Source organism: Callithrix jacchus, chromosome 10 (genome assembly GCF_049354715.1).
Source record: "Callithrix jacchus isolate 240 chromosome 10, calJac240_pri, whole genome shotgun sequence".
In the NCBI taxonomy this organism is placed as follows: domain Eukaryota; kingdom Metazoa; phylum Chordata; class Mammalia; order Primates; family Cebidae; genus Callithrix; species Callithrix jacchus.
The window spans coordinates 66,240,415-66,266,526 of NC_133511.1; the positions used below are offsets into that span (position 1 = coordinate 66,240,415).

The following is a 26,112-nucleotide window of genomic DNA, read 5'->3' on the forward strand; positions in this document are numbered from 1 at the left end:
AGCTGGATGTTTTGCCCATTAGTTGATGCATTTTTTTTTCATTGAGTCGATGGTCTTTACCATTTGGTACATTTTTGGAGTGGCTGGTACTGGTTGTTCCTTTCCTTGTTTAGTGCTTCTTTCAGGAGCTCTTGTAAGGCAGGCCTGGTGGTGATGAAATCTCTCAGCAACTGCTTGTCCATAAAGGATTTTCATTCTCCTTCGCTTATGAAGCTTAGTTTTGCTGGATATGAAATTCTAGGATGAAAGTTCTTTTCTTTAAGGATGTTGAGTATTGGCCCCCACTCTCTTCTGGCTTGTAGGGTTTCTGCAGAGAAATCTGCTGTGCGTCTGATGGGTTTCCCTTTGTGGGTAACCCAACCTTTCTCTCTGGCTGCCCTTAGCATTTTTTACTTCATTTCAACCCTGGTGAATCTAACAATTATGTGCCTTGGGGTTGCTCTTCTTGAGGAATATCTTTGTGATGTTCTCTGTATTTCCTGGACTTGAATGGCAGCCTGTCTTGCTAGGTTGAGGAAGTTCTCCTGGATTATATCCTGTAAAGTGTTTTCCAGCTTGGATTTATTCTCTCTGTCACATTGAGGTACACCTGTCAAACATAGATTAGGTCTTCTCACATAATCCCATATTTCTTGGAGGCTTTGTTCATTTCTTTTCATTCTTTTTTCTCTATTCTTGCCTTCTTATTTTATTTCACTGAGTTGATCTTCAATCTCTGATATCCTTTCTTCTGCTTGATCAATTCAGCTATTGAAACTTATGCAAACTTCGTGAAGTTTTTGTGCTGTTTTTCAGCTCCATCACATAATTTATATTCTTCTCTAAGCTGTTTATTCTAGTTAGCATCTCATCTAACCTTTTTTCTAGGTTCTTAGTTTCTTTTCATTGGGTTAGCTCATGTTCTTTTAGCTCTGAGAAGTTTGTTATTATCCACCTTCTGAAGCCTGTTTCTGTCAATTCATCAGATTCGTTTTACATCCATCTTTGATCCCTAGCTGGTGAGAAGTTGTGATCCTTTGGAGGAGGAGAGGCATTCTGGTTTTTGGTGTTTTCATCCTTTTTGCACTGGTTTCTTCCCATCTTAGTGGCTTTATCTACCTGTGGTCTTTGTAGTTGGTGACTTTCAGATGGGGTCTCTGAGGGGACATCCTTTTTGATGATAATAAAGTTATTTCTTTCTGTTTCTTAGTTTTCCTTCTAACAGTCAGGTCTCTCTGCTGCAGGACTGCTGGAGGTCCACTCCAGACCCTGCTTGCCTGGGGCTAACCGCAGGGACTGCAGAACAGTAAGGGTTGCTGCCATTTCTTCTTCTGTTATCTTCGTCCCAGAAGGGTACCTGCCAGATGTCAACCTAAGCTCTCCTTTATGAGGTGTCTCTTTGGGTATACAGAGTGAGGGAGCTGCCTGAGGAAACAGTCTGTCCCTTATAGGAGCTCAAGTGCTGTGCTGGGAGCTCCGTTGTTCTGTGCAGAGCTGCTGGACAGGTACTTTTAAGTCTGCTGCAGCAGAACTCATAACCGCCTCTTTTCCCAGGTGCTCTGTCGTCGAAAGGTTGGTTTTATTTATAAGTCCCTGTTATGCTGCTGCCTTTTTTCACAGATGCCTTGCTCTGCACAGAGTAATCTAGTCATAGTCTGCCAGCAGAGGCTCTGCCCAGCTGCTGTGTGGACTGCCTTGGTCGTGGTGGTCACCCTTCCCCACACTGAGTGGGACCTTCCTAGGTCCAGCTGTGATTGCTGGGAAACTCTCCATCTAGAGTGTTTCAGATTGCTTGTTTTGTGGGGGTGGTACCTGCTGAGCCAGATCTCCTGGCTCCCTGCCTCTGCCTCCTCCCTTTCAGTTGAATGGACGGCTCTGTCTCCCAGGCATTCCAGGTGCCAGTTGAAATGGCCGCCCAGATTTGTGTGAGTTTCTGTGCCCCAAGCTGGCACCAGCTGAAACCACCGTGCTGAAAACTCATGGTGCTTTTCAGCCCAGGAATCTCCTGGTCTGTGGGCAGTGAAAATTTGTTTGGAAATGCAGTGGGCACTCACCCTCTGCGTTGTTTTTGCTGGGAACTGCACTCTGGAGTTGTTCCTATTCAGCTCTCTTGGATCCTCCCCCCTTTTTTTTAACCTACTATTTAGTTGAGCACATAATGTATGTTAGGTACTAGGTGTATTACATATATTATCTGACTTAATTCTACAGTAACTCTGAGAGGTAGAGATTGTTACTAGTTCCATTTAATAGATGTGGAAACAGAGGACTGGAATGGTTAGGTAACTTGTCTAAATTCAGGCTGCAAATGAAAGCCAAATCCACAATTTGAACCCCAGCTGATCTGACTCCAAAAGGCCCCTGAGAAAAGGCATGCTTGGCCTCTGAGATGGGGAGAGAGGCATGAGAACAGGTGGGATAAGACATGGTGGTGGGGTGGGAGAGGAATCAGGGCAGGCCCAAGACCAGGGAAAGGGTGGGAACGCCACAGAGGACCAAAGGGAGTGTATGGGAAGGGAGTGAGATGTGAGAGACACACTTTACCTCCTTCACAGAGTCACTTGGGACTGGTCCTACTGGCTCCCTGAACTTCATCCTAACCCACTTTGGAGCCTCTGAGAGCCTAGGTATGAGACTATCAACACATCCAAGAATCATAGCATCTTGGAATGATGGAATCTTAGAACTGCAACATTGGACAATTCTGGTAGCTTTGTGTTCTAAGGAAATACAGGTTCTTAGAAACGTGGAATTCTCAAAATCCTGAAGCTTAGAATCCTAGAATTTTGGAGTCTTCCAATGTTGAAATCATGGATTCATAAACGATGCAGAAAATCTTTGAAGATATAGCTTATCCCCTCCCCTTATTTTGCATATGGGAAACTGAGGCTCAGAGAAGAGAGGATGAGTCTCTGAATGTCACCCAGTGATCTTGTGGCTTAAAGAACTAAAGCTCTTTCCACTAGCCATGCTCAAGGGTTGGGGCTAGTGCCAGGACTACAGGAACAGAGGCGGCCTGTCGCTGCCTGGCAGTTCTTCCTCCTGCTTGGTTTTGGCATGGCCTTGGGCACTCATCTCACTTGAGGAAGGGAGAACTCCAGGCCATGCCACCCTTGTGCCTGTCACCTTCTAGGGTGTGATGGGGTGGGGATTTGTGGTCACCAGAGGCTTCCTGCCAGGCCCCCCACATTCTCAGCCTCTGCCAGGTCTATTGGTGGGGGGAAGGGGCCTCCTGACTGGGCGTTGGCTGAGACACTCTTTCTGTCTTCATGCTCTGAGCAGGCAGTGAGGTAAAGGGGGTGCCAACTGGCACAGGGACCTCAGCTACAGGGCTGCCCCAAGGAAGGTAGGACAAGGCTTCTTCAGCAACAGGCTGGGACCTAAGGTGGTGGCAGTGTTGCAATCGCCCCCTCCCTGGTGGGAGGAGAGGACTGAGGAAGAAGGAAATTATTCACTCCTTGGAGAGTTGGGCTGGCTCTGACCAGCACCCCAGCTGGGCCCGTGTCCCACCCTCTCTGCCAGTGGAGGCTGAGAGATAAACACAGCTCATTTGATACGGGCCAGCCGGGCCTTACTGGCTTGCTGGGAATGTGAGAGACAAACTTTGATTGCTCTTCCACTTTGGGGAGCTGGGCAGGGAACGGTGAGGGAACTAAACCATGTGTTCCTACTCCCAGCAGCCCTCGAAGCACAGACAGAAGGCATCATGACAGCAATCTCAAATCTTTGTTCTGGGAAGCCAAAGTGGGCAGAGCAGGAGCAATGTCAGGAACCAGAGAGAGACCAACTCCAGCTCCTTACAAAGAAAATTTCCTAATGGTTAGGAATGGCCCATGAGCTCCTGTTCCCTGGAGGCATGTGTCAGGTGGGGGCTGCACACCAGCCCAACCCCCAGTGTGATGGAGAAGGAATTCCTGCCCTGAATGTGAGCTCCCTGCTCACCACACCCTACCCGTTACTGCTTTCAATGCTCTGCGATTCTGTTTCAAAGTCTAAGAGAATGTGATTTAGGAAATGTGAAAGCCTATGTTTCCAAGATGCTTGACTCTGGAAAATGAGGAGGAGGAAGCATGAGAGGCAATTTCTACATTTTAGGCCAACAGGAGACTAAGAGAATAAGATAGGGAGTCGGGGATGGTGGCCGATAGCAGAGAGCAGCAGGCAGTTGAGCCTTTAGGCCCTGGGATTGGGTGAAAAGCCATAGGAGATGAGGTAAAGAGAAAGGAGCTCTGCTTTGGAGGCAGCAGCCCTGGGTTGAAATCCTAGCAGAGGGCTTTAGGCAAGTGGCATAGTCTCTGTGAGCCCTCTCATAATTGTGGTCATAGTCACAAAGCCACTGCAAGATGCATATTGTCATCTTTTCCAGAAGATGACAATGTCCACTTTGCAGTGGCTTTGTGACTGTGACCACAATTATCATAATAATAGCATTCAACTAAGGGTCAGAAACTGACTCAGTAAGCACTTTACAAGCGTTAAGTTTAATTTTTGGCATGGCCTTGGGTGCTCATCTCACTTGAGGAATGGTCAAAACAACAATATTAATGAGATAACTAACTTCTGTAAGGAGTTTGGCAAAGAGAAGATAGTCAATGAATGTTGGTTCCCTTCTCCATATTTAATTCCACAAACCTTTACTGGAACTTAGCTTGTGCTGGGCCTCCCAGTTCCTCCTGAAAAGAGCTCAGGCAATAGTGTGTTTTTCCCTGCTGGTGTGAAGAGCACCAGGTACCGGTGTAGCGGAGGGTTGGCGAGGATGGGGCAGGAGGCAGAGAGGTGGGTCATGAGACTGCAGCACTAGGCTGGGAGGTGTGACCCAGGGCTGGGCGGTGAGTGGACAGGAGGTGGGAGCAGGAGTGGATCAATGGGTTATGGGAGGTAAGAGAGGCAGAGGTTTTAGGAAAGCAGGATTGCAGGAGAGATAGCCAACCCATGGAACAAACAATTCTAGTTCTTAGAAGCATTCATCAGAATATTGACGACTGATATACAGTTGCAAAAAAAGTCCATTGATATGCCAATCACAAATCACGGTAGTAGCAACGACCATTTTTAAGGCTACTTGAAAGTTAGTTTCCTAACAACCTTCCATCATGGCTCACTGAAATGTCAGGACATGGTACAGTGTGAAAGCAAGAAAGCTCCCAGCAGGTGGCTTGGGCCTATCCCTACCAACCCTCCTCTACACAGGGGCTGGTGATCTTCACACTAGGAGGGCTTTGTTCAAAGGGTGGGCCACAGGACCCAGAGAGAGAGAGAGAGAGAGAGAGAGAGAGAGAGAGAGAGAGAGTGAGTGTGTGTGTGTGTGTGTGTGTGTGTGTGTGTGTACGGGGGAGGGGGATGGGAGAGGAGACGGGTGGAGACAGAGGGAAGAGTGTGGTGATGTACTAAATAATAGGCCAAATGGGACAAATAAAAAGGAAATGAGTGTGATTGTGAAGACAGAGGAGCGCAGGACTGAATCAGGAGACTGGCGCTGTCATCCCTGCCTAGTGACTGACTTGCCGTGTGGCCCTTAGATGTAACTTATCCTCTCTGGGCCTCATTTGTCTAATCATAACTAACACTGATACCACAATGTAAATCTGTACAGCGTTTCACTGCTTGATTCCCTAACTGCCCTGTGAGATAAGCATTAAGGCTCAGAGAGGGTCAGTGGCATCCCCAGTGTCGCACAGTAATGGTGTGGTCAAGCCAAGATTCAGACTCAGACATTCTGGCCCCCTGCCTGGAGAGCATGCCCAGTTGTCCCGCAGATTCTCTTTTGCCTGAGTGGTCCAGATGACATCTCTTCTAGAGCCAGAAAGAAGGAGAAATGAGACAGGGTCTTTGGGCTAGAGCCTCCTGGGACTAACATGGCACTGGTTGGTTTGCCAGGCCCAGACATGTTCTGCCTTTTCCATGGGAAGAGATACTCCCCTGGCGAGAGCTGGCACCCCTACTTGGAGCCACAAGGCCTGATGTACTGCCTGCGCTGTACCTGCTCAGAGGTAGGTTCCTCTGGCCACCTGGTCATCTGTGTCAGGGATGTGAGAACCCTCCAGAGAATCACCTCAGAAGGAGGACCATGCATGCCTTCTAGAACTGTGCTGTCAGCGGCAGCTGAGACACTTGGGACAAGCCACTTCACTACTGAGTACTCAATATATAGGATTAGATGGCTAGAGTGTACCTCCCAAAGATAAGTCACACAAACATCAATGGCTGGGTTGGGATGAGGACCCTGGTCTCCTGTCTCATATCCCAGCCTTCTTTCCACCTTGTGCTGGTGCCAGCCTCCCTGCTTCCCACACAGCCCAAGACAGAGCCTTTTGGACCTAATCTCTCATTCCTTCCTTTTCACATATTTTTCCTCCAGCCACTTCGGCCCTGCCTTAGGGTGTGTTCCCCCAACACCACTAGCCCAACTACTTGTTCCTCAAGGATTTGCCCAAATGGAAAAATGACCTCCACTGGAAGTATCTTCTTCTGGGATCCCACATGAGTTTCTCTGCCCCTTTCCCTGAGCACTGTTGGCCAGGTAGCATGGTTATTGCCCCTCCCAGACTGAATCCCTGAGACCAGGACTTGCTGGGCCCTCACTCATGCCTGGTACGATTCCTTGCCAAAGGCTGAACCACCTGGGGTGGAGACCATGTCTTTGTTTTTCGTCTCCTCCTGCCCCAACCCCCTCCACCAATCCAGCACCTCCACAGGGCCTTGTAAAATCAACTGGGTAGAATAAATGAAACCTCCACATGGTCCAGAATTCATAGGCAAGAAATGAGATTGGAGAGGAGGAAGAGGAGGAAGTGGCTTAGGAGGCTTGAAAAACCCTTGGCTTTAGCTCAGCTGCCTGACGCCCAGTCTGGATGTCCCCAGCTTTCTTTGTCTGGGTGTTGGTGCTTGGAGGGAGGGGTAGCTAGCTTCCAGCCAGAGCCAGCCTCCCAGACCCTCTCTTTCTTCACACAGAGCTGAGAGAGGAATGCAGAAGGCCTCTAAGAGTCTCCCTTGTTAAAACACAACCCTCTGGGGTGGGAGCAGAGAAGAGCTCTGGAGGAGACCCTGTGGGGAGGTGGAGTGGGGGGCTAGCCCCCTCTTGGCTTTGACTCTGGGGTCTTACTCCTCCTGGGATCTTTTCCTCTGACTCTCCATTGCTTCTACAGTGTTGGCCCCAAGTAGAAATGGGGACACAACCCCCACTGTGACTGTCTCCCCTCGGTTTTCCTTAGCACATCTGAGGCCAATCAGCCTTTTCAAGAAAAACTTTATGAAAAATAGCCAGAAAACAGAAAGGAAATCATAACAGAAAATTCCAGACATATCATGTGGTCCAGTTGACAAAGTCCAAGTGTTTTGAGCCATTGGAGTTAATTCATTTCTCAGAGTTCACATACAGTTTCTTCAACCCAGAGGACTTTAGCTGGTAACTGCAAAATCAACCCTCAATCCCTCCACTTCTCTCCACCATCACTGCTCCCTGTAATCCAAGCCACCGTCACCCATCATCTCTTTCCTGGGCTGCCACGCAAGCCTCCTAACAGGTTTTCCTGTTTCCCCCTCTAAATCCATCCTCCATGTGGAGTGAGAATGGTTTTATGTTTTGTTTTGTTTTGTTTTGTTTTTTTTGAGATGCGATCTAACTCTGGCACCCAGGCTGGAGTACAGTGGTGCAGTCTCAGCTCACTACAGCCTCAATTTTCCAGGCTCAGGCAATCCTCCATGCCAGCCACCTGAGTAGCTGGGACCACAGGTGCGTGCCACCATGCCCAGCTAATTTTTGTATTTTGTGCAGAGATGGGATTTACCCAAGCTGGTCTCAAGCTCCTGAGCTCAAGAAATCCACCCGCCTCGGCCTCCCAAAGTGCTGTGATTACAAGCGTGAGCCACCACACCCTGCAAGAATGGTCTTTTCTCAGCATGAAACTGATGATGTCATTCCACTCTTAAAACCCTCCAATAACAGATGCTGAACTCATTGACAGGCATACAGAGACTGTGTTGATTGTCATGTTCTAATTCAGGGACAAAAGGAGAGAAAAGAAAAAAAAAAAAACTACAATGGCCTTTCGTTGGACCTAAAGTAAAATAATTTAAATCCCTGGTGAGGGCTCTGTTTCTGTCTTATTCTCCAGTTTCTTTTTCTTTTTCTTTCTTTCTTTTTTAAGACAGAGTCTTCCTCTGTCTCCAGGCTGGACTGCAGTGGTGTAATCTCAGCTCACTGCAACCTCCGCCTCCTGGGTTCAAGAGATTCTCCTGCCTCAGCCTCCTGAGTAGCTGGGACTACAGGTGTGCACCACCACACCTGGCTAATTTTTGTATTTTTAGTAGAGATGGGGTTTCACCATGTTGGCCAGGATGGTCTCAATCTCTTGACCTTGTGATCCGCCTGCCTTGGCCTCCCAGTGCTGGGAGTACAGGCATGAGCCACTGCGCCTGGCCTTACTCTCCAATTTCATTTCATACCTGCTCACTCCGCCGCAGCCACACTGACCTCTGTCGGTTGTTCCAACACTTGAAACTTGTTCCCACTTGTTTCCTCCACCAGGAATGTTCTTCCCCCAGATCTTCTCATGAACAGTTCCTTGTCATCTCCCAGTTCATAACATACATGTTACTTCCTTATGAGGCCTTCTCTGACAGCTGTATTTAAGATAGTCTACCCTGTTAATGAAATAATATTCCTCTATTTATTATTTATTTATTTATTTTGAGACAGAGTCTTGCTCTGTCACCCAGGCTGGAGTGCAGTGGCACGATCTTGGCTCACTGCAAACTCTGCCTCTCGAGTTCAAGTGATTCTTGTTCCTCAGCCTCCCAAGTAGCTGGGATTATAGGCATGTACTATCATGTCTGTCTCATTTTTGCATTTTTAGTAGAGATAAGGCTTTACCATGTTCTCTAGGCTGGTCTCAAACACCTGACCTCAAGCAATTTGCCTGCCTTGGCCTCCCAAAGTGCTGGAATTACAGACATGAGCCACCAGGCCTGGCCCTCTATTTTATTGTGTATCATAAATTTAACATCTGAAATCTTCTTGTTCCTACTTGCTTACATTTTTTCTTTTTTTGAAATGGAGTTTCACTCTGTTACCCAGGCTAGAGTGCCATGGCGCAATCTTGGCTCACTGCAACCTCCATCTCCTGGGTTCAAGTGATCCTCCTGCCTCAGGCTCCCAGGCAGCTGGGGTTACAGTCACGCCACTACTGCCTAATTTTCATTATTTTTAATAGAGATGAGGTTTTGCCATGTTGTCCAGGCTGGTCTCGAACTCCTGACTTCAAGTGATCCTTTCACCTCAGCCCCCACAAAGTGTTGGGATTATAGGCGTGAGCCACCATGCCCAGCCCTTGCTTACTTGTTTAATAAATCTACCTTTCACTGCTAGGATGTGAGCTCCGGGAGAGCAGAAACCTTGTCGGTCCCACTCATTGCTACATCCCAACTGCTCAAAAGAGGGCCTGGCACCAAGTAGATCTGCAGCAAATACTGAGCATAAATGAATCCACACCTACCCACCAGAGGCAGCTCAGCACCATGGAAAGTGCACTGGCCCTGGTCACAGTTTTTACCTGCTGTGTGATCTTAGGCAACTTAACCTTTCAAAGGCTATTTTCTCATTTAAAAAATATGACTAATAATATGGTACCTACCTCTAGGGGTGTTGAGAAGATGAAGTGGGATGATTTTTATATAATATAAAGTCCCTACCTCAGTAGCCACTCAATAAATGGAGGCTATGACTTTCCTGAGAGGTTCCCTGTGGCTGCAAAGGCTTTTCCAAGGGCCCACCTGCCCTTTTGCCACTAGCCTGTCTCCATCTTATTTCCTGCTTCATGGTGCTAATAATTATCACCATCCTTGGCTCCTCCAAGGTCAGAATCAAGAGACTGATTCTAACTCTTCAGGCCACATAGTTCCTTACACTCCATCCTAGTTTCTCATCTGGGGGCCTCAGTCTATCCTCTAGACATTTATGAAGCATCCATGTGTGCTGGGCCTCTAGAAGGCCCCTGTTAGAGCTCAGACCAATCCTGTGGACCCTGGGATACCCCTTAGCACTGACAAGTCCTCACGATTACCTCTGGCCATCTTGGGAAGCAGTGACCCCAGAAGGCCCAGGGCCAGTCTAGGGTCTTCCATGGGGCAAGAGGCTCCCTCTGGGAGAAGTACTGCCAGGGAACTCAGGTTCAGGGAGAGGGCAGGGGGAAGGAACAAGTGGGGAGGCAAGAGGCGGAGCTAGAAACAAACTTTGCCCACTTCAGAATTTTGAACAAAGCAGGCTTGATTCATCTGAGAGAGGCCCATTGACCCCTCCTTTCCTTACTCTCATTTCTTTACTCACTCATGCATTCATTCAGATGCCAGCAGCCACTGACTTGGAGCAAGGCCCCATGCTGACTATTCTTTGGAATTCCTGGTTAAATCAGTGACACAGGTGTAAATGGTTCATCACAATACAGCAGAGTGACCCTTGTAACAGAGCGAAGAACAAAGTACAGGAAGGCTGATGAGGGGCCAAAAACCTGCCTGAAGAGCTGGAAAGACCCTCGCAAGGGGTAGTGGCCACTCTCCCTCAGTTTCTGCTCATCTCTCTCTGCGTACATTCCCCTGCCCAGTTCTCTCACTTGCTAGACTTGAAAAGAGAAGGAACTTCAGGCCCCTCCTTCTTTAGTGCCATCTCCAAAGGCTTTGTCCAGGATTGCCCAAACCTCTTAGAGATTTAGGGGGTGGACCATAAAGCCATCTGTCTTCTCTACATCAGGTTTTTAGTCTTATACTCCCTCCTGGTCACCTGTCCTGTTTCATTTTTTTCTGAACCATAAGGCTCAGCCCACAGTTAAAAGGATCAAGCCCCAGAGTTAAAACAGCAGTCAAAGCATCAAGATCAATGTCAAACAGCTCTAGGCTTTTACATGTCTTTCTCTGTGAAGGGGACACAGTGTTTGAGCAAGTCCATGAACAGGGAGGCACATGGACGTGAGGGCCAAGTGAGATCCCCTTGGCGGCCAGGGATGGGGAGGGACTGGGCACACTTAATTGTTTTCAGTCCAATCACAGGTTTATGACAAGTACAGAGTTCTGCAGTTGGGGTGGGAGTTTTGGGAAAGGACAGGTACAGGTGGGAGACAATGGTTATTTGAACCAGGGCTAACGCTTGTGTCCCCTTCAGAGCGCCCATGTGAGTTGTTACCGCCTCCACTGCCCGCCTGTCCACTGCCCCCAGCCCGTGACGGAGCCACAGCAGTGCTGTCCCAGGTGTGTGGGTAAGTAGTCATGCTCCTCCCCATTACCCGTTGGCCTTTCTCCTACTCCCAATGTGGCCTTCTAGCTGAGGGAGACCCCTGCAAGGAGAGGGACAGAGGTGTAGATACACAAAGGTGCTCAAGGAGGAAATATCCCAGACCCCAGGCAGTGCTGGGGTAGCAGAGACTTCATGTCCTTAAGCAGGCATGCATAGCAAGGGAGGGAGGACATGCAGAAAGTAGCTGCAGGAAACAGGCCTGCTCACCTGGCCTGCTGACTGGCACACGTGGGCTCCAGTCTCTCTCAGGCCGGCCAGAGCTGGAGGGCCTGGGTGCAGTCTGGGAAGTGAAGGTAAGTGATCTTGAGCTTGAAGGTCCTATGGAAAGACCCTAGAATTACCACTGCAGGGGCTGAGAAGGATGAAAGGAGTTGGGTCCTGTTCTCTGAGAATTCTCCCGGTGCTGAGATTCAGGGACTCTATGTGTCCTGATGCTAAATGTCTATGATTTCATGATTTTAAGATTCTAAGAGCCTCTGAGAATGAGATTCTAGGAAGAAGAGGTCAGAGGAAGGAGAGGTAGTCTGGGAAGGAAACTGGTAGAACCAAGTGTCCAGTGAGGAGCAGGCAGAGGGGCCGCCAACTTGGAGTCGGAGGGGAAGCTGAGAGGAAAACTGATGTTTAGAAGCATAAAGTGGTGAACAGGAGGCTCCAGATTCTGGCCTGGGCTCTGGGCTCTGGAATCAGAGCTTTCCTGTGAGCTGGTGTGGATGGGACTCCTTTTCCAGGGGGAGCCCAGTAGGCATCTGACTCGTGGTCCTGACATGGGTTATAGAGATTCCTGGCTCCGGGTTCCTGAGGGGAACAGTGGCTCTCAGCTGCATCCTGCACAGTGGGGGAGTGTACTTGTGTCTGATGCTAACTCCAGGGGCCTCAGCTCTTCTTGCTGACTTTGGAATTTCCCCCTGTGCTAGGCCCAGGCCTGTTGCAGCTCAAATGCTCTTCACTCCCTCTCTCTTTCCATCCCCTGCCCTCTGCCTGCTCAGCTCCACTAGTTCTTCAAGACTCTCCTAACCATTGGCACTTCAGGAAGTCTTTCCCGGCCACCCCTCCCGGGCTAAATTAGAGGCTCCTCCTCTGTGCTGTCACAACTTCTGTGCTTTCATCTGCCCTAGCCCTTACCTGCTACAGCACCATTGCTTGTGGCTTATCTTTCTGCCTAATTAGACTTCAAACTTCTTTTTTAAAAATTAAAAAAAAAAAAAAATCTGTAGAGATAAGGTCTCACTATGCTGCCCAGGCCAGTCTTGAACTCCTAGAGTCAAATAATCCTCCCACCTAGGCCTCCCAAAGTGCTGGGATTACAGGTGTGAGCCACCACACCCCTAATTTTTGAGTTTGAGTTTCCTGATGGCAAGGGCTTAATCTTATTCATTGCTCCATTCTCATTGCCTAGCATGGTGCCTGGAACAGAGAAGTGCTTAGTAAAGGGGTCTTGAATGAATGAGTGGGTTCTCTCAGGACCAGAGGCTTACCCCTCCACCTGGCAGGATGAGGCAGGTGATGGGGAGGGAGGCTCTAGGGGCCAGGAATGACAGAAGTTTATATAATCACAGGGACAATCATCCCAGCTGGCGCCACTAGAATGTAACCCCATGAGGACAGGGACTCTTCTGCTCACTGCTGTATTCCCAGCACCTAGAACAGTGCCTGGCACTGAGAAGTGCTTCATGCGCCCTCATTCAATGCTGGATGAACTAACTCGAGCCCCACTAAGCAGAAGCTAAAGCTGCCAGCTCTTTCTTGTTGCTCTGGTTGGGGCTGGCTCAGACACTGAGGGGGCTGGAGGGCTGTGGTAGGGGCTGTGGGAGGGAGGGACACAGTCAGATGTAGGTATCAGAGGGACCTGTTAGTTAGCTGATATGGGGAATGGCTAGCAAGGCCCAGGCCAGAGCTTGGTTTAAATGTCAAGTTGGGGTCAAGTGCAAAATCTTCAGAAAAGTGGCCTTGTTAATTTCAGCAAAGTTTTTTTTTTAAGATTTCACATGAAACCTCATTTTCTTCTTCCTCCTGGCCCTCCCCTACTGCAGAACCTCACACTCCCTCTGGGCTCCGGGCCCCTCCAAAGTCCTGCCAGCACAATGGGACCATGTACCAACACGGAGAGATCTTCAGTGCCCATGAGCTGTTTCCCTCCCGCCTGCCCAACCAGTGTGTCCTCTGCAGCTGCACCGTAAGGACTCCTGCCTTTCCTGCAGCACAGGCCAGCACTCTGGGCCTGCAAAGAACACAGTAGCGTGGACTGTGGGCTGGGGGGATTGTTCCTCCTGGCCAAAGCAAAATGAATGGGCTCAGGGGGAAGGGAACATCTGGGGTTTGGAATGTCCTGTCCCTAGCTGGGTCAGGTGACTGTTCTCTGAGCTGCCACACCTTCCTGAGCTTCTGTTTCCCCCAGTAGATGCTGCATTCCTTGAGGGGAGGAAACATAGGCATTTCGTTTCTTTATCCTCTGCTGCTGTCAGTCCAGGGCCTAAAACACAGAAGACATCTGTAATGACTGTTGAATGAAAGAATGAATGTGCAAATGATCAGTTATCAGTCCTGGGGGACAGAGACAGGGCCAGATTATCTGTAGCAAATGGAAATTAACCTGAAGCTACTTAAACTCTTCCTGCCTATTGTTAGAGCTGTGCCTGGGGCAGGCAGGGCTGACGAAACACTGTTACCATGGAACAGAGACTGAAGTTGAGCAGGGCCTGCTCTGGAAAGTCTTTAGCCCCTCCTTGTAGGAAACCTGGGGTCCAGGCATGGCCTTCCTATAGGTTTGCAGGTGGCTTTCAGCATGTCATGTTTAACCCTGGGCTTGGCAACTCATTCATGAATTGGCAGGAGACACCCCTGCCCTCCTGATTTCCTTACCACCTGATCACCACACTTGGGCCTCAGTTCCTCGGAGTGTGTAAGGGAGTCTGACCAAGTGATCATTAATGTTCTCTGCAGATTGGGCATCAGAAACCTGTGTTTGAGCTCCATCACTATCCCAGTTCCCTGTGTAACCTTGAGCAAGTCACTTCTTTTGGGCCTGCCACCCCATCTTTTCAGTGATGGAGTCCCATCAGTCTGAGTCTTTGAATCTTAAAGTTTCTGTGCTGCAGAGCAAACAGCCTGCAAATAATGAGTGACTACTTATAAATCAACCTAGTAAGCAATTACCTTTTGCAGAGTATGAGCAATTACCTTTTGCAGTGGTCGAGTCTATTGTGTCACCAGGTTCATATAAATGCCTGGTTTATATACAGTCTCCGAATGACCCTAGGAAAAGGATATCACTATTTCTATTTTTCAGATGAGAAAACTGGGGCTCAGAACAGTTAAGTGACTTGCCTGAGATCACACAGCTAGTAAGTGACAGAGCCAGAATTCAGGCGCAAGGCCACCTAGCTCCAAAGCCAATGTTCTCCCCACATCCTGCTGCCTATCCTGGTGGGATGAGGCCTGGATGAGGAGGAGGCTGTGGGGAGAGACAGAAATGCTGGTGGTGGGTGGTAAGAGCATTCTCAGGATTCCTCTGTTCATTTTCCCTGGGTACTTGGGCCTCCCCTTCTTTCTTCTCATCCCTGATTATATGAGGCTACCTTGACTTCTGGCCTCACCCAAAGGACCAGAATCCTCATTTCTCAGACTCTCTGGAAAGGGAATAGGGAAAGGTCTCAAGGCAACAGCACCTCCCAGGCACATTGTGCCTTGTGCTTTTCACAACCATTCCCTTGCTGGATCTGCACCACCCAGATGGGTGTGACCCTCACTTCACAGAGGAGGAATTTCAGGCCCAGAGGAAAGAAGTGACCACCTAAGGTCACCTAACCCCTCACCCTCAAAAGCCCCTTCCCCTGCAGTCATGCCTTTCAAGGCTGGATCCTGAAGCTGGAGACCAAGGGCTTTCAGTAAAGAACAAGATGAGCCCAGGTATCACCCACCCATCCCCCTCCCATGACACTGATTTCAGTTGGAAAAGCTTGAAGACTGGGCCCCGACTGTCTTTCTGACTTGAGACAGAGAGCTCAGGCCCCACTCTGGCTCCTTATCTGTAGGATGGGGAGAATCCCACCTCAACAGTCAGCAGTGAGAGCCTAGGGACAGCCTGGCTGTGAGTAAGTCAGAAGCTGAAGGCTGGATGTTTCCTGCAGGGCCTGGAAATAGGGCTGGGAGGGCTCGGGAACCCCCTCCCCTCTGAGCTGGCTGCCCCTTGCCCAGGAGATGCTGCTGCTTCCCCTCCCCACCTTAGGGGAGACCTCAAGGCCATTTGCTCCCAAGGAAAGGGGTGTTCCTAGCCCGCAAGGCTAGTCCTCAACAGAGCTCATTTCCGAGCCAGTATGCTCTATCTTTCAGGAGGGCCAGATCTACTGTGGCCTCATGACCTGCCCTGAACCAGGCTGCCCCGCACCCCTCCCACTGCCAGACTCCTGCTGCCAGGCCTGCAAAGGTGAGTCTGTCCCTCCATCTGGCAGAGCTCACTCCATGGGCCTAGCCATAGACTGTTAGAGCTCTGAGGAACTGCAGGGGACACCCAGCATGTAGCAGACTGCTCCTTCCTCCAGGGTGGGGGCTGAGCCTGCGCCCCCAAGAAAGCAGAGCCTGGCAGAAGCTGATGGGCCACTTATTTTTTAATGCAGTCCTATGGGGAGGAAAGAGGGAAAAGGGGAGTGAAGCAGGGAAGGAGAGAGAAGCAATATAGGACTATGTCCAGGGGCTGGCCTCCACTTGCTAACCAAGTGTGACCTGTTGGTCTAGATAGTCTCTGCTTCTCAGCAAAGTCTGGGGATGGTAGAAGCAGTAAGAATATGTCCACATGCCACTGGTTATCTCTCCATTGAGTCCAAAGGCTCATCCATGGGTGGTACCTCCCTGCTGTGCATGCATGGGTGGGTGCTAAATAGGCCTGGGAGCAGAGGCAGGAGTGGGCTGGGGTAAGGAGTGGGGGCAGGGGATGTGGATAGGAGCTGCGGGCTTGAGGAGGGCACTGTGAGGCTGAGCTGGAGGGAAGTGGGGGGGATTGCTGCTGCAGTGCCTGCCATGAGGGACAAAGTCTCTGCAATCAGATGAGCTGAGAGGACCATAAGTGGCATGTGAAAGGGCTCTAATATAGGTAGGGACTCCGTCTCATCCTGCTTGCCTCACAGCAGAGCTGGTCACAGTATTGGGCTTACCAGAGCTCAGAACATGTCTGTTATATGGAACCCAGGTAGACCATCTATATAAAACAGAAAGGCAACACATCGGTTAGTGAAGGGCAGGCTAGACTTGAGCAGAATGAAGTAGTCAGACTGTTCCCTGCAGGCTGGGGTAGTCAAGGAAAGCCTCCTGGAGGAGGTGGCACTTAGGTAGGGGAGTGCTCCATAGTGGATGCATCCCCTATGTTGGTGTTTGGAAGGAGCACTGGACTAGGGGTCAGGTGACTCCAGTTTATTCCTGGTTCTTCCAGCTAACTCCACAAATTCCTTTCCTTCTCTGGGCCTCAGTTGTACCCTGTGATTGCTAACACAGTCTAATTCCAATGTTCTGGGTCTTTGAAGCGGGAATGATTGGTGGGAGCCAGACTGTGGAGTGAGGCAAGGGCTAGGGAGAGAGAGGCCCACTCGGGTTTAGGAAGCTGCAGGGCTCCAAAGGGCTTTCTGTGCTGGTTTCCCAGGGGAATGAGGACTGGCAGGGTGCTCAGGCTGGAAGGGCCAAGGGGCTGGAGTGTACGGTCCTAGGAGTATAAACCAAGGCCTGGTGACTTCAAGTGTGGCTGTGTACAGTGGGGGCCCAGGAAACTGCATGTATGCAGGCCACAGGGATGGGACTCTGTGCCTTTGGCCATCCATGGTAAATACTGAAGGGGATGGCCCAGTGTCCCAGAGAGGTGAGCTCTCAGTAAGAACCAAACAAAATGCTGTTTCAAGGAGTTCAGTCCTAATGGTGACCAGGAGGTCAGTACAGGGAAACTGAGGCAGCAACCCAGTTGTAGGGACTTCATCAACCCAACCAGGATGAAGAGAGGCTATAATGAGAAGTGCAAGAAGTCACCTCTGGGGCAAAGGAGCCTGCTCGTGGGCTGGGCTGCAGCTGTGGCAGTAGGTCTTGGGAAAGGGCAGAGCCTATAGGTGAAGGCCTCAGGGCTCTAGGCAGCAAGGCTGAGGAGCCTGAGGCTGACCCAGCTTCCCTTTGAGTTTTCAGATGAAGCAAGTGAGCAATCGGCTGAAGAAGACAGTGTACAGTCGTTCCACGGGATGGTGAGTACACAGCCTTATTGATGGGGTGAGGTCAGGGGGCTGGGATCTAGGGCCTAAATCTTATGACTCTGGGGCAGACAATACCAGTTATTGTCCTCATTTCTTGTTTGTCCCCTGGGTCGGCTACATGAGCCCCCACTATATTCCAGCCCCTCTCCCTAGCCTCCTGTCACGGGTCCCATCATGGTTGATGGGCAAGGTGAGGCCTGGGAGAAGCAGGTCACCACGCAGGGCAGCAGCAGGCCCCAAACTTCCTCATTTTCCTCTCGAGAAACACTTTGACACTGTTCCATCTCAGCCTGCGTCTCCTCTTAGTCCAGGCACCTTCCTCGCAGGCAATGGCCTCTAACTTAGGCCATTCAAATACGAAGTTCTCCACATCCCTGATCAGTTATATCTGCCAGATCAAGACCTCAACATGCTCTGCCCACCTCAGCCCCAAAGCCTTGGCTCTGACAAGGCTCAAGAAGGGCTTCATGGAGGCTGGATTTCCAAATCACTATCTGCTGAGAGTTTTCAAAGGTCAGACTGTCTGAAAACATCTTAGACCTCATCCAGATCTTTCTATCCCTGGCCTCTGCCCTCTCTTCTCTGGGAATTCATGCTGGGGTCTCCCCACAGCCTCTTGTTGCAGCCTGTCTTGCTGTTCTGGCTCCAGCTGGGGCCTGCCATGCTCAGTCAGTGACCTTCATCCTTCCTTCCACTTGCAGAGACATCCTCAGGATCCGTGTTTGAGCAATGGTGGCAGAAGGAGAGGTCCAGGAACCCCAGCCCCCACTGGCCTCAGTGCCCCTCTGAGCTTCATCCCTCGCCACTTTCGACCCAAGGGGGCAGGCAGCACAACTGTCAAGATTGTCCTGAAGGAGAAACATAAGAAAGGTGGGGACCAGACCCTCCTCCAATCTGTAAGGCAGGGAAGTGGGGCCCTGACTGCTCCCACCTCCCACCCCCACCCCCCTGCACCCTCCACTCAGCAGTTCCCCAATTCCAACTTGGCCATGAGCTTGTAGACTCAAAGAACATCAAAACTGAAGGAAGGTACTCTTAAAGATCACCAGGTTCAAACCCCCATCTGACAGATGAGGACACTGAGGTTCAGAGTATTGACTTAGAGACAGAACCAGTCCTGGAAATAGTACAAGATTATTTGTTTGTTTTTATGAGATAAAGTTTCACTCTTGTTGCCCAGGTTGGAGTACAATGGCATGATCTCAGCTCACTGCAACCTCCACCTCCAGGTTCAAGCAATTCTCCTGCCTCGGCCTCCTGAGTAGCTGGGATTACAGGCATGTGCCACCACACCCAGCTAATTTTATATTTTTCGTAGAGACAGGGTTTCTCTATGTTGGTCAGGCTGGTCTCAAACTCCAAACCTCAGGTGATCTGCCCACCTGGGCCTCCCAAAGTGCTGGGATTACAGGTGTGAACCACTGTGCCTGGCCTACAAGGTCTGTTTTAAGCATGTACCATGTCTTTGCTGGGAAGACGGGGAGACAGAACAGATAGATGGGAAATGGGAAATAGAAAATGGTCTCTGCCCTTGAGGGGCTCATAGACTAGTTGGGGAGACAGACATGTAAATAAATGACTTTAACATAAGGAAGTGTGCTGAGGGAAGGATTTTGACAAAGGAAGGAGGAAGCAGAGCTAGGCTGCAGGAAGACAGTGGGGATGAAGTAGGGAAGGAGGCCAGATGGACAGCCATGGCCACAAAAGGTGAGAAAAGAGACCTCAGTGCAGGACACCCCAATTGCTGGAGAGGGAAGAGCTGTGGGGCTACTGAGTGCTGGCCCCACCTTGTTCAGATGGGACACTGAGGCAGAGGGAGGAAGGGACCTGCCAGGGCTCACATGGCCAGGTGGTAACAGAAGTTGATCTCAGTTCTACCACAAGATCAGCACTCTCTTTGCTCCCACAAAAATGCCCTGAAGGGCAGGGGAGGACTCTCCATCTCAGCAAGTTCCTTCTGGGCCCATCTCAGCTCTGAGTGCTGTGGTAGGGGGTGTTGGGGAGAGGGGACGGTTTTATACCCTAACCTGTGCTTTGCAGGCAGTGTGCCTGGGCTGGACTGTTAAAGCAAGGGCTCCCCCAGGGCCCACCCCACCTGTTGCTGGACCCGAGGCCCTGGCCAGGTCTGAGGCTCTGATCCTCCTCCCTTCCCACCCTCCTTGTTCAGCCTGCGTGCATGGCGGGAAGACATACTCCCACGGGGAGGTGTGGCACCCAGCCTTTCGTGCCTTCGGCCCCCTGCCCTGCATCCTATGCACCTGTCAGGATGGCCACCAGGACTGCCAGCGTGTGACCTGCCCCACTGAGTACCCCTGCCGTCACCCCAAGAAGGTGGCTGGGAAATGCTGCAAGATTTGCCCAGGTACACAGGGGCACTGGGAGCAGGGAGGGTGCTGATCAGAGTGAGCCCTGGGTCTCTCTCCCCAGGTCCACAGACACTTAGAACATTTCAGACATGGAAGGGGGCATGCATCAGTGTCACAGGATGCAAGGCATGTCAGAAACACAGGAGTGGAAAATGCCAGATGAAAATATTAAATGGATAGAACTATGCAGTGTTATAATAATAGATTCAGAGGTTGTTAACATAGACAGAATCAAATAATATTCTGGATTCCATGAAGTCACAAAATGTTAGAATATTAGAGCTTTTTTTTTTTTTTTTTTTTTTGAGATGAGATTTCACCATGTTGGCCAGACTGGTCTCAAACTCCTGACCTCAGGTGATCCGCCCACCTCAGCCTCCCAAAGTGCTGGGATTACAGGCATGAGCCACCATGCCCAGCCAAATATTAAAATGTTTGAGAGGTATAGCCAATGTGTATTGAATTGAATACTTCACAAGCTTCTTGTCTCTCCAGAGGACAAGGCAGACCGTGACCACAGTGAGATAAGTTCTACCAGGTGTCCCAAGGCGCCAGGCCGGGTCCTTGTCCACACATCAGTATCCCCAAGCCCAGACAACCTGCGTCGCTTTGCCCTGGAACATGAGGCCTCAGACCTGGTGGAGATCTACCTCTGGAAGCTGGTAAAAGGTGAGAGTTGGCCCACTCCCAGCAGGGTGTACCTCTGGCCAGTCCCCCGTCCTGTGCCCCAGACCCCACGGGGGCCTTAAGGACATTTTGCTGATCAAGTGCCTCTGACTGCCCCTCCAGATTTAAGAGCCCCCGATTCCAAGATGCAGAGAGATAATGGGCCAGACTGTGGTTCTCTACAGTTCTGATAAGCTCCTCCCACTGCTGCCAAGGCTCAATAGTGCTCCCTCTCCTGGGGTGAAGGCGCTGTTGCACCTTGCGAGGAGCCAGGCAGGGTGATGCCTGCCCTGGTGAAATAGGCAGATGTCTAATGGCAGGATTTCAGCACTAGGGGGTCTTCTCAGGCAGGAGGGCCCTCACAACATCCTCAAAGTAGGAGGGCCTGGAGGCTGGCTGTGTTCAGCCTTTTTTCAGAGGTGGATCTTATCATTCCCAGGTAAGTAGACATCAGAACCATAGTTCTAATTCTATGAGAAACCCACCCTCTTCACCAGTCTGCTCCTATCACCAGTTGAAGGTCAAGAGGAGTTTTTCTTACTTTTTTTTTTTTGAGACAGGGTCTCAGTCACCCAGGCTGGAGTGCAGTGGCATGATCTTGGCTCACTGCAACCTCATCCTCCTGGGCTCAACCAATCCACCCATCTCAGCCTCCTGAGTGGCTGGGACCACAGTTGTGAGGCACTACGCCCAGCTAAGTTTTGTATTTCTTGTAGAGATGGGGTTTTGCCATGTTGCCCAGGCTAGTCTCGAACTCCTGGACTCAAGCAATCCTCCCACATCTGCCTCCCAAAAGTGTTGGGATTATAGGCATGAGCCACCACGTCCAGCGAGGTATTTCATTGATAAGGGAATTACTGAAAGTTCAGTTTCATGACCTTTCTTGTAAAACATAAGTCCTCTGGGTAGAGTGAACTGTTAAGTCATGAACCAAACTAAACTCTTTTTAAGTGTGAATTCGTTCTAATGTTCCTTTCCTCTACTGATGGTTTTGGCTGGCAGGGTGGGGGTGGAAGAGGGAATGACGACGATAATAATAACCAATGTGTGTAGCACTTTGGAGTTTACAAAGTGCTTTCACATTCACTATCTCATTTGATCCTCAACGATCCTGAGAGTTAGGTATTATTATCCCCATTTTACAGATGAGGAAACTGAGGCTCAGAGAGGTGAAGTACCTGGCCCAAGGCCACACAGCCAGTAAGTGGAGGACGGGAGCTAGAGCCCATGTCTTGTGGCGTCAGATGCGGCTCTTTCCCTGCTCTACTCTGCCCCCTGTCGTAGGAGGAATGGACGAAGAAAGTGGAGCTGTTCAGCCTGAAGAAGAGAAGACTCAGGGGGACAGGACTGCTGGCTTCGTGGCTCTGAAGGGCTGCCCCAGGCAGAGGGAGCAGGCGTGTTCTGAGTGACCGCAAGGGTCAAACAACAAGCAGGGGCTTTGGGTTTGAATCCCACCTCTGCCAGTTTGAATCCAGACTCTGCTGTATCTTAGCTGTGTGGCCTTGGGCAATCACGTGATCTCTCTGGGCCTCAGTTTTCTCTTTTATGAAGTGGGAAAGAGGGTTTCTGGAGGATTAACTGGCATGACATCAGTGCAGCCCTGACATACAGCAGGCAATAAAAATGTAAGTCTTCTCATTCCACCACATCGGGTTAGTGAGAAATGCAGAGGCAGCTTGCAGCTCCATGAGAGGAAGAACTTGCTCACACTTAGAGCCTTCTGCCAGTGGAAAGGAAGGAGCAAGCTCCACTTATGAGAAGCGTGCAAACGGGGGGGTGGGGATTCTGTGTGTAGCTGGGCAGTTAGAGATTCAATAACCCTTATAATTTTTTGAGGCTTAAGATTCCATCAGCCCCAGCTGGGCCTGGTGGTTCATGCTTGTAATCCCAGCACTTTGGGAAGCCAAGGTGGGTGGATCGCTTGAGCCCAGGAGTTTTGAGACCAGCCTGGCCAACATGGTGAAACCCCGTCTCTATTAAAAATACAAAAATTAGCCAGGCACAGTAGTAGGTGCCTGCAATCCCAGCTACTCGGGAGGCTGAGGCAGGAGAATCACTTGAGCCTGGGAGGAGGAGGTTGCAGTGAGCTAAGATTGTGCCACTGCACTCCAGCCTGGGCGATAGAGTGAGACTCCTCTCAAAAAACAAAGAAAGAAAAAGATTCCATCAGTCCCTGAGCAGGTTTTGGTCACATGTTTACTGTGGCCTCTCTCCCTCTGCTTCCCCCAACTAAGTGCTGGGACACAGAGCATAATGGGCCAGCCTCTGTCCTTAGGAGGTCATGACTTAGTGACCTGGGTCCAACAGGAGCTTATTGGGAGCTGAGCTGGTTAGGGAAGGCTTCATGGAGGATGGTCCTCAATGACTTAAAGAGGCAATGAACACAGTGTCACTAAAAATTAAAATAAATAGGCAAGAAAGGTACACTGCAGACAGGATGGCAGTGAGAACCTCAAACACTAGAGATTAGGCTCCAGAGTTCATGCCCATATGCCCTGGGCTTTGTAATTCGTGTGTGGCAGGCACTATGTATAATGTATTTCATTTAATCCTCAAGAAACCTAAGGGGTACATATTAATGCCCCCATTTTGCAGGTAAGAAAACTGAGTCTTAGAGGTCAAATGACTTACTCAAAGTCACACAGTTTAAGCAGTAAAGCAAAGATTCAAATCCACATCTGACTGTCCCCAGTGCCACCTCCACAGAGGTGACCTTGTACTTTTAGGGAGGTGCCTGAGGATGGCCAAGGTGTGCCAAGATGGCACAGTGGGGGCATAGCTCATGGCCAATCTCATCATCACCAGGCCCAGCAAAAAAGGAAAAACAATTAATGTCACAATGCCAGGCCCTACCATCCTGTCACTAGCAAACTGCACCCCATCTCCTGACCCTGTGGTTGCCTGAATGACCCATCAGCCTCCCTGTTCCCTCCCTGTCCCAGACCATGGGAGTCAAAACAAACACTCCCCACGGTTAGTTGTCAGTGGGAACCACTCACTGTTTCCCCAATCCGAGGAAACAAAGTGAGCAGGCAGATACTAGGTGAGGCCACACCACGAGGGGTCAGCCCCAGACACCAGCATCTAAGCAGATAGTTGGCTTAGGGTTAAGGATCTTTTATATTCTAAAGTTTCACAGTAGAAAAGATGTCTGGGTTCTCCATTCTAAGCCCTGCCTAAGAAGAAAGCTCTCCCACAGCCTCCTGATGACCTGATGGTGTCTGACGCCTGACTGAACACACCCCCACTCCCACTCCAGACAAGTGACTTCACTTCCAACGCTGTGAATGGCTCAGCCCAAAGGGCATCTGACTTCACACTGAGCTGAGCCTATCCTGTGTCCCTGGACTCACCCATTGGTGCCAGCTCTGCATTGAGGATCCACAGAGCCTACCTGCCCTCAGACCTGCATAGCCCTTCCAAAGGGCAAGAGGCACAACCGTGACCCTCAGGCTAGCTCTTGATTCCAGGCCAGAGACCCAGGTCCTCTCAATTACGCTTTACAGACTACAGTGTGGGAAACCACCCTCATCCCTCCCACATTCTCTTCAATTTTTCTGTGACCTGGGAGCATGCAGTGGCAGGCCTGTGCAGAAGGACTCATCTCCATCTCATCCCATGCTTGTTGCCTGCCGTATGAATAGAGCCCCTGGGTCTTTGGAGTTGCTTCCATATCCTGGTCCTTGCCATCTGGGCTGGGGGTCCATGGACAGTGCTGGACATTCCTGATTCCTGGAACTCAGTGCCAGGATCAGGGATTTCTGCTCCCCTTGGTGGGAATCCCACGCTGGTTCCCATAAGCAGGGTCAGTTCCTGGTCTTCTTAAAGGCAGTGCTGGCCTAGCAGAGGCCTTGCTGGTTGCATCTGTTCTTTCTGGCCAGAGACCTTGGTGGGTAACAGCTGGTGCGACCTCACAGCCCATGTGCTTGGGGCTTCAGAGCCATGTGTGGTACCAGTGGCCAGCTCCCCATGAGATGCAAATATCAGGGGATCCAGCTAGTACCTCATTCCCCCTTGGGGCCTGGCCTAGGGTTCATCTATCCATCCAGGGATTCATTCACTCTACATGCCTAATGTGGGCCAGGCACAAGGAACCCAGAAAAGAAAGCCCTCTGGGAGTCCCCAGTCTGGTAGAGGAGGCAGGAGTAGACACAATGAGAACACATTAGAAACAGGCACAATCACAGACAGAAGCCAGGTGCTGTGGGTGCCCCAAGGAGGAAGTGCCTCAGGTGGATTAGGGAAGACTTCCCAGCTAAGGTTTGGAGTACTCCCAGCTAAGGCTTAGGAGTTCATTTGGTGTCAATAGTAGGAGTAGTGGCCGGGCATGGTGGCTCACGCCTGTAATACCAGCACTTTGGGAGGTCAAGGCAGGTGGATTATTTGAGGTCAGGAGTTCAAGACCAGCCTGGCCAACAAGGTGAAACCCTGTCTCTACTAAAAATTAAAAAAAAAAAAATTAGCCAGGTATAGTGGCAGCCACCTGTCATCCCAGCTACTTGGGAGGCTGAGGCAGGAGAATCGCTTGAAGCTGAGAAACGGAGGTTGCAGTGAGCTAAGATCACGCCACTGCACTCCCGCCTGGGCAACAAGAGTGAAACTCCATCTCAAAAAAAAAAAAAAAAAAAATAGTAGAAGTAGAAGGCAATAGTAAAAAGTGTTCCAGCTGAGGGAATGGCATTTGAAAAGGCTTGGCCTCCTCGGGGGATGTCCAGTATTTGGTTAGGGCTAGGGCACAGGCAAGACAGTGTAACTCTGCCGCTTGCTAGTTCTTTGGTATCTGAATAAGCACGCCTATTGATTTTTATCATACATTCTATGCCCTGAGAAAAGCGTGACCAGTTCATAGGAGCCAGGCAACCTTCCTTCCTCCCTTCCCTTCCTGCCCTCCTTTCCTTTTTCCTTCTCCCTTCTCTTCCCCTGCCTTCCCCCTCCCTCCGTGCACTGGGGACAGTGGGTGCTGTGTGAGCAGGATGGTGCTGGTGACAGGAGCAGGGTCAGCAGAGAGAACAGAGGGAAGGACATAGGCTTCACTGTGGAGGCGACAGGACGTCAGGGAAGGGGAATGACAGGGTGGTGCTACGTGTGCTAATGACCACAGCTAGGATTGCAGATTAGACAGGAGTGAAAGGGGTTAGGACTCTACTGTAGTGACCCAGACAAGGCAACAGGGGCCTGGGTGAGTATAGTGGCAGCGAAATAGGAGAATAGATTCAAAAGATTGAGGAAATGTCATCAGCAGGATTTTGTGTCTGATCAGAATAGGGGTAGGGGAGGGAGTGACTGGGTCCATTCTGTGCTAAGTCATGCAGTTTCACTAAGTTTCTGCCTTTCCTGCTCACGTCCTTGTCTCTGCCCTCAGGAATCTTCCACTTGACTCAGATCAAGAAAGTCAGGAAGCAAGACTTCCAGAAAGAGGCACAGCATTTCCGGCTGCTCGCTGGCCCCCACGAAGGTAGGAGCCTGGGCTGAGGGACAGGGCCTGGGGAAGAAGGCAGGGACACAGGCCAGAGCCTCTCCGGGAGTTCCCAGGCTGCTGCTGCCGGGAGGAGGGGCTGTCAGCCACAGACGTCAGTTCCCAGCACAGGAATCCAGT

The 26,112-nt window shown here is 50.4% G+C and overlaps 1 protein-coding gene and 1 non-coding gene across 7 annotated transcripts in view; both read left to right on the forward strand.

Moving 5' to 3' along the window:
- The window catches only part of CHRDL2 (chordin like 2), a 39,653-nt gene that overhangs the window by 12,911 nt on the left and 630 nt on the right, over window positions 1-26,112 (forward strand). Inside the window, exons 2-11 of one of the 6 annotated variants that reach the window (XM_003734174.5) lie at window positions 5,857-5,969; window positions 11,132-11,225; window positions 13,294-13,436; window positions 15,593-15,686; window positions 17,420-17,475; window positions 18,186-18,354; window positions 19,652-19,846; window positions 20,346-20,519; window positions 21,662-21,716; window positions 25,879-25,971. In XM_003734174.5, the coding sequence (XP_003734222.3) occupies window positions 5,857-5,969; window positions 11,132-11,225; window positions 13,294-13,436; window positions 15,593-15,686; window positions 17,420-17,475; window positions 18,186-18,354; window positions 19,652-19,846; window positions 20,346-20,519; window positions 21,662-21,716; window positions 25,879-25,971 (1,186 nt within the window). Of the gene's footprint in view, window positions 1-5,834; window positions 5,970-11,131; window positions 11,226-13,293; window positions 13,437-15,592; window positions 15,687-17,419; window positions 17,476-18,185; window positions 18,355-19,651; window positions 19,847-20,345; window positions 20,520-21,661; window positions 21,717-25,878; window positions 25,972-26,112 lie in introns of those variants that run through there. The other 5 variants (XM_009007435.5, XM_009007436.4, XM_017977789.3 and 2 more) reach the window with 5 other exon arrangements.
- On the forward strand, window positions 7,920-7,980 carry LOC118145994 (small nucleolar RNA SNORD43). Its single transcript, XR_004731464.1, has one exon. It is a non-coding gene; the product is annotated as a small nucleolar RNA SNORD43 (small nucleolar RNA).